The sequence below is a fragment of the Electrophorus electricus genome, chromosome 18, assembly GCF_041902795.1.
Source record: "Electrophorus electricus isolate QZ-2024a chromosome 18, ASM4190279v1, whole genome shotgun sequence".
Lineage (NCBI taxonomy): Eukaryota > Metazoa > Chordata > Actinopteri > Gymnotiformes > Gymnotidae > Electrophorus > Electrophorus electricus.
Window position 1 is genome coordinate 3,957,405 of NC_137514.1, and position 14,217 is coordinate 3,971,621.

Sequence of the window (14,217 nt, forward strand, 5' to 3'; positions counted from 1 at the left end):
GGATTGATTAGAGTATTATAAGGGGGCACAATAGGTGTCAGAACTCCTCTGACAGCAGAAAGTCCATGATGTTGACACTGTCCTCCTTTTCAGGCAAGAGCAGGTATTGCCTACATGACATGGGGGGTGTAGGTGCCAGCTAGACCCTGTACCCACTTGATCTTGGTATTCAACTCACAGAGAAGGCAGAACTGACTGCAGGTGTAAGTAGAATCACAAATAGAAAGATAATTAACCAGAGAGGTCATTATATTATGACCCATGATTATCATGCTTAATTTAGACATTATGTCACAACCCAGAAGATTAAAATGTAAATTGGAAATGAACACAAATGCATGGTGAAAGCGTATTCCACAGTCACTGACACATGTAACACACTGAGGGAAGGTTTTGTGGGCAGGAGATGGGCAGCCCATTAACTTCAACAGAACTAATGGATGCTCCACACAAGACCCTTGTATTTTGTTCTATTGTTGCATGACCTGAGCCAATGGAACCCTGTTTTTTTGCTTGTTTGATTTTTTACAAGGGTAAATATGCAAGCCAGACTCTTTTTCCATTGCCTCCTGTTTTTAATTTAACTAGCAGGTCAGAGTGTCTTTCATTAAGCTGTCATATATTTTGGTGCCATGATGTTTAACAACAGCTATTAGCTAAGAAGTCCATGATAAAGAGTTTAAAGGAATTATTTTTTGTCAGTCTTATAGGTGCTGGTAGTGTGGATCTAATCCCTACATTATGGAGTTTTTGTTGTTTTGTAACCTTATTTGTAAGGGTCAGTGCCAGGCCGAGGCCTCCTCCGACCACCAGAGGGAGGTCTCGAGTCAGGCACGCCACTAATTAGGCTTAACGCCAAAAAGCTGGGCTAGGTCTATATAAGCCCAGTGACCCAGTGCTGGGTCTTTGCCAAAGTTCTGAGCCAAGTTCTGGGTATTGAGGTCTGTGAGCCCTTGTGTGACACCTCACTTCTGTGCTGCGAGGGTGTCTGTGTTTTTACACGTCTCCTGCCTTCTGCAGTTTTCCCCCTCAAATCTGTCTCTCTCCTAAGCCTCCCCTTAGCCATTACAGCTCCTGTTTTCTGGTTTCGTTTGGGAAGTTTTAGTTTGATTTTCCCCAGGGCATCGGGGCTGCCATCCTTGGTTCTCCCTTTTCCCACACTCGGCATGGTGTTTAGTTTTTCTTTCCCTCTAGTGTTGTTGTCCTCCATTCCTTTGAAGAGCGATATACGCGCAGATTGTTTTATGGTCACAGCTGTCTAGCAGGAGCTCGTTCACATCGTAACAAAATGGCTGAGGTTCACTCCTCACCTTTTGGTTATTTACTTTTCTTGTTTACTTGTTCCACGATCTAACTGTTCTGCACAAGGGCCCACCATTAAAGTGTGGTTGCTCACCCAGTAGGCTGTCGGTGTCATCATCTAGCTGACGTGGGTTCGCGCTCATTTTACATTATTTTGTTCTATTTTCATTGTAGTTCAGATTGCTAGAGTGAGAATCCCTGAGTACATGTACTGAACAAGATATAAACATCATGATGCTTTTGAGGAAACCACATTCAAGTATTTTAACTGGATTAAAATTAATGGACTAGATAAAAATTGAATTAACAAATAATAAAACATTTAGATTTTAATTTAGATTATTAATTAGTTCAATTTTCAGAATAAGAACAAGGTTATTTTCCATCAGTACAAAAAAAAAAAAAAGAAAGGCTACAACATTTTTTGCAGTTGATTACATTTTTTACTGTTGATTAACTGAACACTCTTGTCTACATGTGATCATCCATCTCTCTTCCCCTCTATATCTCTCACTCTTTTGACTGCATTGGGATACAGCTGCAAGTTTAATTTCTCAGTGATGATTCTCTTAGTGATGTTTCTTTAAGTCCTATAAAAGGAAACGCAGGAAAGAATATCAGATCACAAGGACATTTGGAATAACAAAATACACACACACACACACACACATCTTCATACTACAGTACAGTATTCTCACAGGTAGGACAGGGCTTGAGGCCGGCGTTCTGTGAAGCACAGAGTTAATGATGTGCAGTTTAATGAGAAACACTGAATAGCTTAATAGTTAAGGTTCCACTGGAGTTTTTCCACTAATGTTATTTTGTTGTTGACAGTCTGCATCTCAGATGGAGCTCTCACTCTGACATAAACAAATGCTAAAGATACAGAACTAAGACTGACACTGTCATTTCAAGGTTCTGATTTGTCATGACATGAATTCCATGAACTCTTTAGCAGGGTTAAGACTCCTTATTGACAAATATATCTGGATTTCTGTGATAGCTCACCCCATAATCAGATTCATCTGTATTTCTCTTTTGCCTCTTGCCTCTGAGCTCAAAAAAACCCAAATGTCAGTGTTCATCCAAACAGAAAACAGAGAATAAACATTAGTATTCATAATATTGCATTTATGATATTAGTCATATTTTTAAGATTTCCCATATTAATAAAGTGCTTTTGGAAAGGAACAGAAATGAGGTACTATAAAGTTATCATTTATACATGTAACTTATATTAACATCTTTCACTTTAGCTTCTTAAACTTTCTCTCTTCATAAATAAAACTACTGAGAGAGGAAATACAAACCCAAAGAGGCCGACTCCAACAGCTGTAGGCAAAATGTAGAAGTGACCTGCTGAGAGAAACAGACATATGCACATTATTGTTCATACACACAATATAGGGCTTTCATAATGTGAATAGCAAATGCATAAGTGAATGAACTGATGAATGAAAAATGAAACATAACTGTCTGACTGTCTCACCCTTTAAAGTGGCATCTATGGAAGCTGATTTCAGCATCCCGTGTTCATTCTGAGCTACACAGTAATACCAGCCGCTGCTATTAGAGCTGATGGTGATGTTGTATGTCTGTCCAGATCCTACAGGTGAGGTTCCTCCTTCTTTAAACCAGGCGTAGTTCTGCACAGGTGGGTTGGCATCACTGCTGCAGGTCAGAGTCACTGAACTGCCCTCCACTATTTCACCAGAGGGACTGATGGACACCAAGACATTCTTTGGAGGATCTAACACCCACAAAATGAGAGAATGTGAAGAAATGAATATGACGTCTTCTGTCTGAAAGGAGGAGCAAGGAGACTACAGGCATGATCTGCATCAACCAGGCATATATCCAGGTTCATTAATGGACTTGTATCCTCTACTGTTCTAAGAGCTGATTCTGGAGATGTTGTATAGTTGTCCCACCATTACTAATGTCTTCACCTTAAATCAGGCAATAACACCATGTGGAGAATGCATTTTATAGTAATGAAATGTCTCATGTACTCAAAGTAAAGAATATATATATATATATATATATATATATATATATATCTATATCAAAAATTCTAATAAGACTTTACTAATTCATTGTATTTTTTGCATTTTAACTGAGAAATGAACTGAACTTGGCAATGAAATGAACTTAGCAATAATCAGATAATCATAAAATGAAACCAACATTGTAAACTCACATCTGACCGTGAGAGTTTGAGCAGGAGAGGGGAGATGTTCATATCCTCTTACAGCACACATATAACTGCCTGCATCCTCACTGCTGACTGGCCGCAGGTGGAGTGGGTTTGTATTGGAGGATAAACGACGTCCATTTTTGTACCAGATGAATGTTGGACTGTCAGTCAGACTGCAGGTGGTCGTACACGTCAGAACTGCTGCTTCTCTCTCTATTACTTCAAGAAGAGTGTTCACAAGGAGCTCTAAGACAATGAGAAAATCATCAAACCAAACGAATGGAAGTCCATCACAATTAGACAGCCTTTAAATCATGCAGAAAAACTTCAAGCAATTAAGAAAATTATTCTGCTGTCATGAAACTGTCTTGAATTTGCTAAAAAAATATGAGAGAAACAAATTGTATAGTACAACTAATATATCAGAGTAACCCTTAATCAGTTTAACAACTCTCAATAATCAGCTTAATTAAACTCAAACGCCTTTACATGAAGTGAGAATGTGCATCATAGTTAAAAATAGGCATTAATGAACTTCAAGACTCAAATTCCTCTGGGTAAAGGACACTATGCATCACAATTAGAAAATAGGAAATTAAAGATTTAACCCACCTGTGACACTGATCTTAACAGGATCTCCCAGCCATTTTTGCTCGATTACATTTGTTTTGATTCTGAAGTAATAGTCATCCTCCTTCGTTACATTAATTAGTTTGAGGGAGAACTTTTGCTGTTTATCGACATAACACTGGACTGTGCCTGAGTCCTTAGTGGGTTTGCAATATACAGGTGTGTCCTGTTCTCTATCGAATGGCTCTTTAACCCAAAATTCCTCTTTGACTTCCAGCCCTGCTGGGTATGTGTAACTGCCATTGATAAACACTGTGGACCCCTTTAAAGCACATATTTTAGTTGGGTTGTACTTCACACTCCATTCTGTTCCATCAACCCCTGAAACATATAATGCATGCAAGAGGTCATTAGAGGAGTCTGGGCCCCATAAGAGAGTGGGAGTTCTCTTACAGCTTCACTTCTCTCCTCTCTAACTCCAGCAGCTTCTGCAGAACGCTGAGCTGATTCTGAGCTAAACCACAAAGTGAGAAAAGCTTGTAGCAGGGTGGGGGAGGAGCTTGGGAGAAGTGGACACTAGTGACTCTGAACAACTTAACGCTCAGTCATGTAATATATGAGGTTGAATAAAGAGAAAAACAAACAAAAATATATCTGCACTTTGTAGTTATAGTGGGGTTGTGAATTTTAATCTTACTACAGTGTGCTCTTAATCTAAGACTGCCCTAAACTTGAGAAAAACCACAAAGCACTCAGCAAGCTCTGTAGCAGTGGTGAGGGGGATGTGGGGGCTTTGGTAACCAATGTAAATTAACTTCATTAAATGGGAACACGGTGTCAGAAAATCTTTATACTAGATATCAGAATTTTCTGATATCAGAATTTGTGCAGGTTTCAACAGTTTTGGAAATTTTACAAATAAAAATACAATTTTGATGAAGACTGCAGTCTTACCCAGAGACATGAACAGAGTGATGAGAGTTGGAAGAGGAGTTCTGAGTGACATCATTAAACAAACCTGCACAGACACACAAGAGCACACAACACAGCTGAGTGCATTACATTTCTGCTTCTGTTTACACTGTTTCAAATATCAGTCAGACTGATCTGATGACACATTTGTATTACTGAGGAGGTTTGGCTCGTCATCTCATTTCAATTCAGTTTTATTCCTTGAGGGCTATTTATTCTGGATCGAATCACAAAAGGATTTAGAGGAATCCTTGCCCAGACTGTAAATGAAAAAGGTGAAAGCAGATGAGATAAGAATAAAAACACAAAATAATTCTACCAACTTTAACAAAATAAAAACAACTTCAACTATTTTAACACCTCATCTCAGTATTACATACAAATGTATTTACACAGTTATAAATCAAGTACACATTGTATTAATAACAGTTTTGTTATGTTCTAAGCAGTGTAGAAGACTGAAGTGGCCAAACTGTATGTAGTGAGAGCTTGTTGTTCAGGTCTGTTCTAGGAGGTCTATTCTCATCCCACCCAAAAGATGAAGAATGTTGACACCCAGCCAGCCAAACACACACACACGCACACACGCACACACACACACACGCACACACACACACACACACACACACACACACACGAACACACACAAACACACACACACACGCGCACACACACACACACACACACACACACACACACACACACACACACACACACACACACACACACACTCTGTCACCCAGCCAATCAGACACCTCCAGTCCGCCACTCACCTGTTCTTCAACCAATCGTAGCACCCAATCACGTTTCCAATCACCCACTTACTGATCATCACACATATTACATATATTGTTTCACTCTCTTTATTTAAGCCCCTTATGCGCTAACGCTCCCTAGCAAGCCCAAACTGGCATACTCAAATAAATGATTGATAACATCGAATATTCTTAAAGTACAGTACATTGATCAACATAACATTTCTTAGGACTAATACAAGTACCCGCTTACCGATTTGCAGCCGTCTACATGCATCAGATCGCCACAAATCCCGCGCTCGGGTAAATTTCCACAATGTGGCCTTTTAAAACATTCTTCCGCTTTAAGATAAGTTCTTTTGTCATAGAAAGTTAAATTACCATTAAAACAACTGTGTGAGATGTTTAGATGGTTAAATGTTATACACAGTGTTAGTAAAGTTCTTTAATTCCGTGCTCACTTCTTTGCGTAAAAACACGCGTTCAGTTCCTTCTTAAGCAAACCGAAACTACGCAGCCTTTGTTTAACTCTAACTGCACGTTACTGACGTAAAAGTATTCCTAAATAGAGCATTAGACCCCCCCCCCCCATTTTTCCATTTTATATTGATTTCTATTGGCCATTGCAGCGCCATTGTCTTGGAGTGACAGCAATTCTCACCAAATGTTTCCAGGGCAAGCGGTGTGATTGGCAGTTGTTTTATCAAATAGAGGACGCTCAGGCGAAAACGTAGACCCCTCGCTTGCCTTATTTAGTCATCCGTTTAATGTTTAAAGGTCTGCGCACTGTGTACTGTTAGTGCTTCAGTGTTGTTAGCAGATAGCATAGGGCATGGGTTTGAGGCTGTTTGGCGAAACTCGTACAACCATAAGAATGATTTGATCGCCAATACGTTTGGACATCATGGAAAGGAAGATGCTTATTTTAGCTGAAGTTTATGTGGAGTTGTTTGCTTGCTGCTAGCATGAACTAGCTTCGATGTTTTCATAGCAAATCACTGGATGTTACCATTCACTGCTTGAAAAAATCGTAATCCTGCTACAAATTGTAAGTATAAATGAAAAAGTATACTATTGCTTTACAGTATTATAGCATTTACAGTATTAGCAATGATGCCAACAATGATGCTATGTAGCTCATATTGCTGTGGAACTTACTAAAGTAACTTACTGTGATGTTTTAGCAAAAAAGAAACATGCAGACTTGATGTATAGTGATTGATGACTTTTTGTGCATTTAGAGAGGTTTTGGGACACTAAGGAGAAGTCTTGGACACCTACTGTAAAACATTATGTAGCTATTTAGTCATTTCATGTATGTGCTCAAAACTTCAGTTTATTACGCAAGACCCTGGTGAATCAGGAAATGTAGAGTTTGAGTGAAACTGAATCTCCAGCATCAATAGACACATTATACACCAAGAAAATCAATGGCGTTTTATGTTTTTTTTAACGTGTTCTTCTGTATTAGATGAGCTCAAATGTAACTAAATGATGGACAAATAAGCTTAGATGTGAATGGATGTCTTCTCCCAATTGTCTACTTCAATTTGAATTCTGAATGATCATTGTGCTATGTGTACAATTTCAGATATATAGTGTTAAAATGAACAAGTACAAATCGTTCAAAAATGAGCTTTAAAATGCGTGTGCCCACAGGCATCTCCAATGTTTCACACTGACTATTCTCTATTCTAATTAAAAATCTAGCAAGTCACAAGGACTACTTAATCCTTTTTCCCTTTTGAAATCTTTTTGCTTTATGTAACATGTTCCCCTCAGTTAACTCCTGTTTTGTCTATTAGTTACCTTTCACTCATGCCTCACTATTTTGCTCAAAAGTTCACAAAGGGTTTGGAAAATAATGTTGGATCATACAAGCACTGTGTTGAATTCCAGTAGAACTCTTCATTCCTAATATAAATTCTAAATCTCAAAACCTAAAGGTGATGAAACACATTGATAGTAAATAGCTAAACCACACATTATTTTCCATGAAATGTTGCAGCACTATAATGGAGGAGTTGGCTTGACCCAGGACTCTAAGCACCAGAGGTCATATCACTGTAGGACAATCTGACTAGACAGGGAACTTGAAAGAGAAGGAAGAGAAAACTCTATAGTCTACCAAACCACTCACCAAAATCTTCTTCATTATCACCCAAGAGCTAACAAACAAATACTGTACACCAGACAGAAGGCTCAACACCACTGTTCAGGATGTGACATGAAATATCCTTGATTACATCCTAACACTGGCCCCGATTGATGGGCTGATGAGGGCATGTCCCAGTCAGAAGCGGGACATAGTTACCGTGAAAACAGTGGCGCTGTCATGGCAGGATTACCTACATGGAATTCAACACTGACAGGTAGCAGAAGTGGCTGACAAGACAATGTCTGGAAAAGGTAGGACTGAAGGACAGTACTGTGTCACTGATCATGGTAGTAAAAATACAAGAACTAAGCACTAGGTTAATTGTAATAGGGGTGCATTACACCACACAAGATGCAGACTGTACAAAGGAGCCTCTGAAAGTAACACTAATACAAGATTCCTGCAGGGAAAGCAAGTATTAAGAGACCTGACCAAGTGGCAGAGACCATGTATAGAAACATATGCAAGACATATAATCTGAACAACTTCAAATCTGTGTGTGTTAACAAAAAGGTTGTCCCAGTGGTGATTGGGGCTCTTGTGGAAGAGACACCAATGCTGGAAGGTGTGGCTCCAACTGGAATAAAACCATCAATCTCATTTCAGAAGCGCTCAAGGCTAGAATCAGTGAAAATACTCTGTCAGAGGCCTCTCTATCTATCTGTCTATCTGTCTATCTATCTGTCTATCTATCTATCTGTGTAGTAGCTGGAGTAAGAGTGGCTGGTGTTTCAAAGCATAGTCTGTGGCTAACGCAGGGTGTTCATCATTGGTTGAGTGTTCTGTACAGAGGGAGCAATGATGTTCCACACCAATTTCTTGTTAGCCCTTTGTAAGTTTTTCTTTGTCATCACATTATTTTCTTGTTCCTGGTTTCTTTTTCTTTGTTCCTAATGTAAATTTTTCATTACTAATTCACAGATGGGTCTGACTGCTGGTTCCCTGAAATTGGTCTATCATAATAACTCCTGGACTGTCCTAATTAAGACTCCTCTCTGTCACTCACTCACACACTCTTCTCACATTCATTTTTCCCTGACACAGTCTTGACACATTTTTTGCTTGTGTTTTCATTCCTTTCACTCACACACTCTCTCTATCAGGAACACAAACACACCACACAAACATAACACCAGTGAAATCCAAAACCAACTCTAAGTCCTTTACAACTACATGTGGATGAGAGTTCATGAAGAGTGGTAACGTTTTCTTGACTTTTCACTATGTACTAAAAGCACAGACTACAGGGAAATTTAACAAACAAATGTCAGTTAATAAAGAGCTCTTCTTACCTCACTGTACCAAGTCTCATCAGCACTGTGGGAACAGAGGAAAATAAACTTAGAAGAAACAGCTTTGAGGTTTTAAACTTGTGAACTGTCTGTGGTGTATTTAATGATGTTAATTTTAGTGTATTAAAATTCTCTTCCTGTTTTACTGCACTGTTCTCTCCTTTTTCAACAAATGCGCACGCGCACACACACACGACATGTCATGAAACAGTACAGTGTTATTCCTGTAGTTCAGGCCACTGAGAGCCTCAATCTTCACATGCAGCAAGTGAAGATCTGGATATCATCCCATCTACTAAAACTCTTTCCACACTCTTCTTTTCCGAGACTTTCTGCGATTGTCTGTGAGGTGTGTTGGTGTGGACAGTAACAGCGGACGTTTGTGGAGTATTGAAGCTTTTTTAGGTGCCAGATTCTCATATTTAATTTCTCCTGATTTCAGGAATCTGACATAGTCCTCATGATGGCATCTCCTGATGTGTTTGTGGAGTTAAATTTGAACTGTATGGGAAAGTGGACACACACAGCAGAAGACTTGCAAATGGATATCATTCATTCCTAGAGAGAAAAAAGGCATTATAATTTCAGTGTGAGATGCAACATAATTATGGTAAACAACTGTCGGGTGGCTGTTGTGGTGGAACTTTGAATAAAGAGCAAGTCAGACGTGATTAAAAGAGTAATTTAATAAAGAAAATAAGACATACAAAAACACAGCTGTGTGAGAGCAAATGCTCTAAAGCGAAAGCTCTAAAGGGGTAGACTGATTCTGTTCCTTAAATCTAAACTTCAATTCCCGGAAGGGATGTCCTGTCATCCTGTTTACCCGTTTCCTGCTCCTTATCGCGCTAAACACTTTTGCACATACCAGGATGCTCTGTTCCACCAGGACAGACACAGTTTGCTAGTTCCTCTTTATCAGCATTAGTCGCACGACACGTGCAAGATCACGAAGCAACTGATTCAGCAGTCATTTTGTTTACACAATATACAAAGACAGAATGTGCAGACTAAACTATTCATATAGGATTACATAGAGAAAGGATTAACATGATTATATATGAATCACATGATAATACATGATCGAATAATAATTTCCATCACATTGTACCTCATGTAAACAATGATAATACTTAAAGCAAAATATCATCACAAAATAAATACTTAAACAAAATTTGACTTATATTGTAATTCAGTATATTTTCAATGCACCTAATCTGGGAGACCCATGAACTACACAGCTTTTCTGGATCAAAAACCGCAAACTTTCATCGAGCGTTTGTTATTTTAACGAGGAATGTTGAGCTAAATCAGGTGTGTCATTGTAGGGCAAACACTGACCTGGTACATTTTAGTTTAAAAACTCAAGTAAGATTCAAGATTAACTCAGTGAAATTAAAAAAGGTGTTTGGACTTAACCTTGTGCAGAGCACTTTTTGAGCCTTATGTAGCCAAACATGACGCAGACATCTTTGGCGTACTCATCTCCGTACCACATCAGGAGCTCCTGTCCTGCTTTGATGGGTAGATAGCCATGGTAGAGAACCCCCCATGATACTAGAAGGTCAACAAATTCTGCTCTTCATCATTACGAGCACAGTTTATATACCTAACAACAGAGACAGACAGGCACACACACACACACACACACACACACACACACACACACACACACACACACACACACACAGAGGGAGAGAGAGAGAGGATGAATAACTGGCAGTTTTTTAATCAAATAATAGACTATAAAATTCATTATTCATCACATATGGCCAACAACCCATGAGCTGCAGATTCAGTGCTGCATTCTCCACCTCATCCAATTAGAGTGAGTCGCTCTCTTAGCATCTATGTACTTATTACACTGATTGCAAAAACAAAATTAAATTTAAAGGGGCTATATAAGAAATCATACTGTGTTCACTGTGAATACTGTTCTACAGTAGGACTCAACATTTAAAGCAAACTGTAGGTCTGTTGCCCCAGAGAACTGTACTGAAATACAGTTAATAAAATGTGTTTGTAAAAATATAATAGAGCACTTGTGGCACTTGAAGGAAGCTGAGAAACAGGAGCTTTGTTGACAAATGATATGTATTGTATGGGACCAAATAACTGAAAACAAACAATAAAAATGCTAATTTTTGTTTCTGTAAAATATATTGATTTTGATGTATGATATTTTTCAAATGAGCTTCTGAATGACTTGAATGTTCCAACTGGAACAGTTTGACATTTTTTAAACTCTCCCAAGCCAGCATCAGGAATACTGGTCTTCTGAATCTTCAGACCGGATGGAATTGTTTGTCTGGTTTGATCTTTGACCCCCAGAGAAACAGGGGTATCTGGGATAATGAGAGGGGAATGTAAACCTCACACTGCACTCATCAGTGTCTGGAAGGACAGGAGACAAGAAAGGAAAGAAATGATAACCAGTATGATACTGAGTGTGTGTGCCTGGATGGTGGTAGCTCAATGGTTAATGTACTTGACTAATAATTCGACGTTTGCCAGTTCAATTTTGTACTGTTAGGCCCCTGAGCAAGACCCTCAGTTGTATAGTCATAATTGTATGTTGTTTTGGATAAAAGCATCAGGTAAATGATTACCGATTTTCAGTCATCTACGTGCAACCGTTCAACAGAAATCCCACGCTGAGTACGCGGTGTTGTGTGTGTGTGTGTGGGGGGGGGGTTGGTAAATTTCCACAACAGCATTTGTCCTTTTTTAAATGGCCTTTTAAAACATGTTTCCGGTATAAGATCATTTCAAATTTTGTCTTAGAAAATACAATTAGCATCCGCGTGACATGTCTAAACAGCAATGAATCTCTTCTTAAGCAATTCATTAATTATCCCGCTAGAGGGTGATAGAGTGTTTTCTCGAACGGGAATATTTCATTGCCATGGCCCTGACTACGCATGCTGCCCAACGGCACCCTGCTCATATTAAGTCTTAAAACCGGACCAGTCAGATGAAGAGTAGGGATAACGGTAGATTTATTTTAATTTTTTAAGTGAAAAATAATTTGTATTTATTTGCGATTGTCAAGTGTGTTATACTGCTTATCTACCAGTATGGCTCAATGCTCAGTGTAACTAGACGAACAGAAGGGGGCGTTGATTCCAAAAACCTAAAATCATGCATGAAATCTTGAAAACTAAGTTCAGTCTTCACAGTGTAAAATGTTGAAATAAAATCGATTATAAAAAAAAAAAAATGTTGTAGTGGTCAGAGCTAAGTTATGTGTACAGTTATGTCTGTAGAGGTTAATTCTCTATCATCGCCTTCTTGCTGATGTGGTAAATACATATTTCTAAAGATATTTGTCTTTAGTTTAAAGTAAGTTTTAGCCAGAAAGGGCATGCATACCCTCTCAACGGCGGGATCTTGCAGATAAATGTGTTAACCACATCTAGCTTTTCACTTCTGTGCTGCCTCTGTTCTCATTTGATATTTGAACATGGTGATCAGTCTCATTATAGAACAGTAAGACTCTTTCTTTAGTTCAGATACGTTTTAATGCAGCATGATTAGAGATTAACAGAATAGAAATGAACAGAACAGAGATTAACAAAAGAGAGATTAAAAGAATAGAGATTTACAGGTGATTTCTTAGAATTTGATTATGTCTAATCATGAACTAATTTGGAGTATAAAATTACCATTGACAATTCTATGTATTCTAGTCTCAGGCATAAACTTCATCTAGGCCCATACAGTGGTGTTCTTTACTTCGCAATGATGAACTGCTCTTTATTTAAACATTTTCATCTTTAAAATGGGATGGTGAAAGTGTTTTGTTTTTTTAAAATACATGGCTGTACCTTGTTACTTCATCCTTGTTTTATGTAAAAGTGCACGTAGACCAAGGTCAATTCCAGTATTCCAGCGCTATTGTAAGGAAAAATTCCATATTTTCCTTAACTTGTCCTGCTGATTTCACCGTCTGCCTCGCCTGGTCTGGTTGTCCTTCCTCATGGCCCTGGGGCATGTTTCTCAGAATGAGTGACACTGGACGAGTAAAAGCAAATAAATGAATCTGTTAAACCTTTATAGCTGGATTTGGTCTGATCAGAAAATAATAAAGGACAAATAATTTGTGAATGTTACAACAGAATTACAAATAATATCATTCACAGTCTACTATGCATTGTCTACCGTTATTCTACTACAAAGCAAAGGCTTCCAAACAACTGGTTAATTACTGATCACATGACTTCCTCTGTTCGCACATAAGTATGATTGCTTTAAAATTAGACCAGCTCATGTCACACATGTCAGCAGCTGCCAAACACTTTGCAAAGTTTGCATGTCACTGTGCAACATAATCAGAGTTACAAGATACATTTAATTAGACACAAACATATTTAAGGATGTTTTCTTAAATGTTATTACATTCATATTTTACTCTTGTGTGGCTGAGCAGTAAAAATCTTTAAAGAGGTGGTTTGTGCTTTAACCCTTGTGTTGTCTTAAGGGTCAAAAATGACCCACCGTCACATTTAACTGTAGAGAAAACCCCCTTAATGGTCTTTTTTCAACATGAAATTTAAATTTCCATGAAAGCTGTACACCTCCAGGGTACAAAGATTGTCTTAGGGTCATTTTTGACCCATCAGTTATAAAATCATTTACATTCCACAAAAACAACAAAATCACACACACACACACACACACACACACACACACACACACACACACACACACACACAATGAGAAACTGAAATATGCTACTGATAGAACTCTAAAAACTACAACTTTCTTGTGCATGTGCATGTCCCCTCTATGACCCCACAAATCTCTCAAGTTCAAAGACTAAATAAAATCAAATTCAGATGAAATAAACAAAATTTCAGAGCAAATAAACATTTCTTGAAAGCATTGTTTACTAAAGGGGAATGCAGTGAAAGGCTATAAAAGGTGCGGCAGGTAACAGTACTCCCAGTTCTCTCTTTGCTGAAGACATGA

At 38.4% G+C, this 14,217-nt stretch overlaps 1 protein-coding gene and 1 long non-coding RNA gene across 3 annotated transcripts; one reads left to right on the forward strand and one right to left on the reverse strand.

Moving 5' to 3' along the window:
- Positions 1–1,616: 1,616 nt before the first annotated feature.
- LOC145651934 (Fc receptor-like protein 3) lies at positions 1,617–6,337 on the reverse strand. Of its 2 annotated transcripts, none has more exons than XM_081700773.1 (8): positions 6,050–6,337; positions 5,024–5,087; positions 4,112–4,450; positions 3,503–3,745; positions 2,792–3,052; positions 2,613–2,661; positions 2,311–2,353; positions 1,617–1,892 (listed from the first exon to the last, which is right to left on the reverse strand). In XM_081700773.1, the coding sequence occupies exons 1-8, from the start codon at positions 6,071–6,073 to the stop codon at positions 1,872–1,874; spliced, it is 1,044 nt and encodes a 347-aa protein (XP_081556899.1). In that variant the 5' UTR covers positions 6,074–6,337; the 3' UTR covers positions 1,617–1,871. The 2 variants fall into 2 exon arrangements, with proteins under 2 accessions (XP_081556899.1, XP_081556900.1); XM_081700774.1 differs by having other exon boundaries at positions 2,613–2,658; positions 6,050–6,336.
- A 218-nt stretch (positions 6,338–6,555) lies between these two features.
- LOC145651942 (uncharacterized) lies at positions 6,556–9,391 on the forward strand. The gene is made up of 2 exons (XR_014118071.1): positions 6,556–6,844; positions 8,876–9,391. It is a non-coding gene; the product is annotated as an uncharacterized LOC145651942 (long non-coding RNA).
- Positions 9,392–14,217: the final 4,826 nt, after the last annotated feature.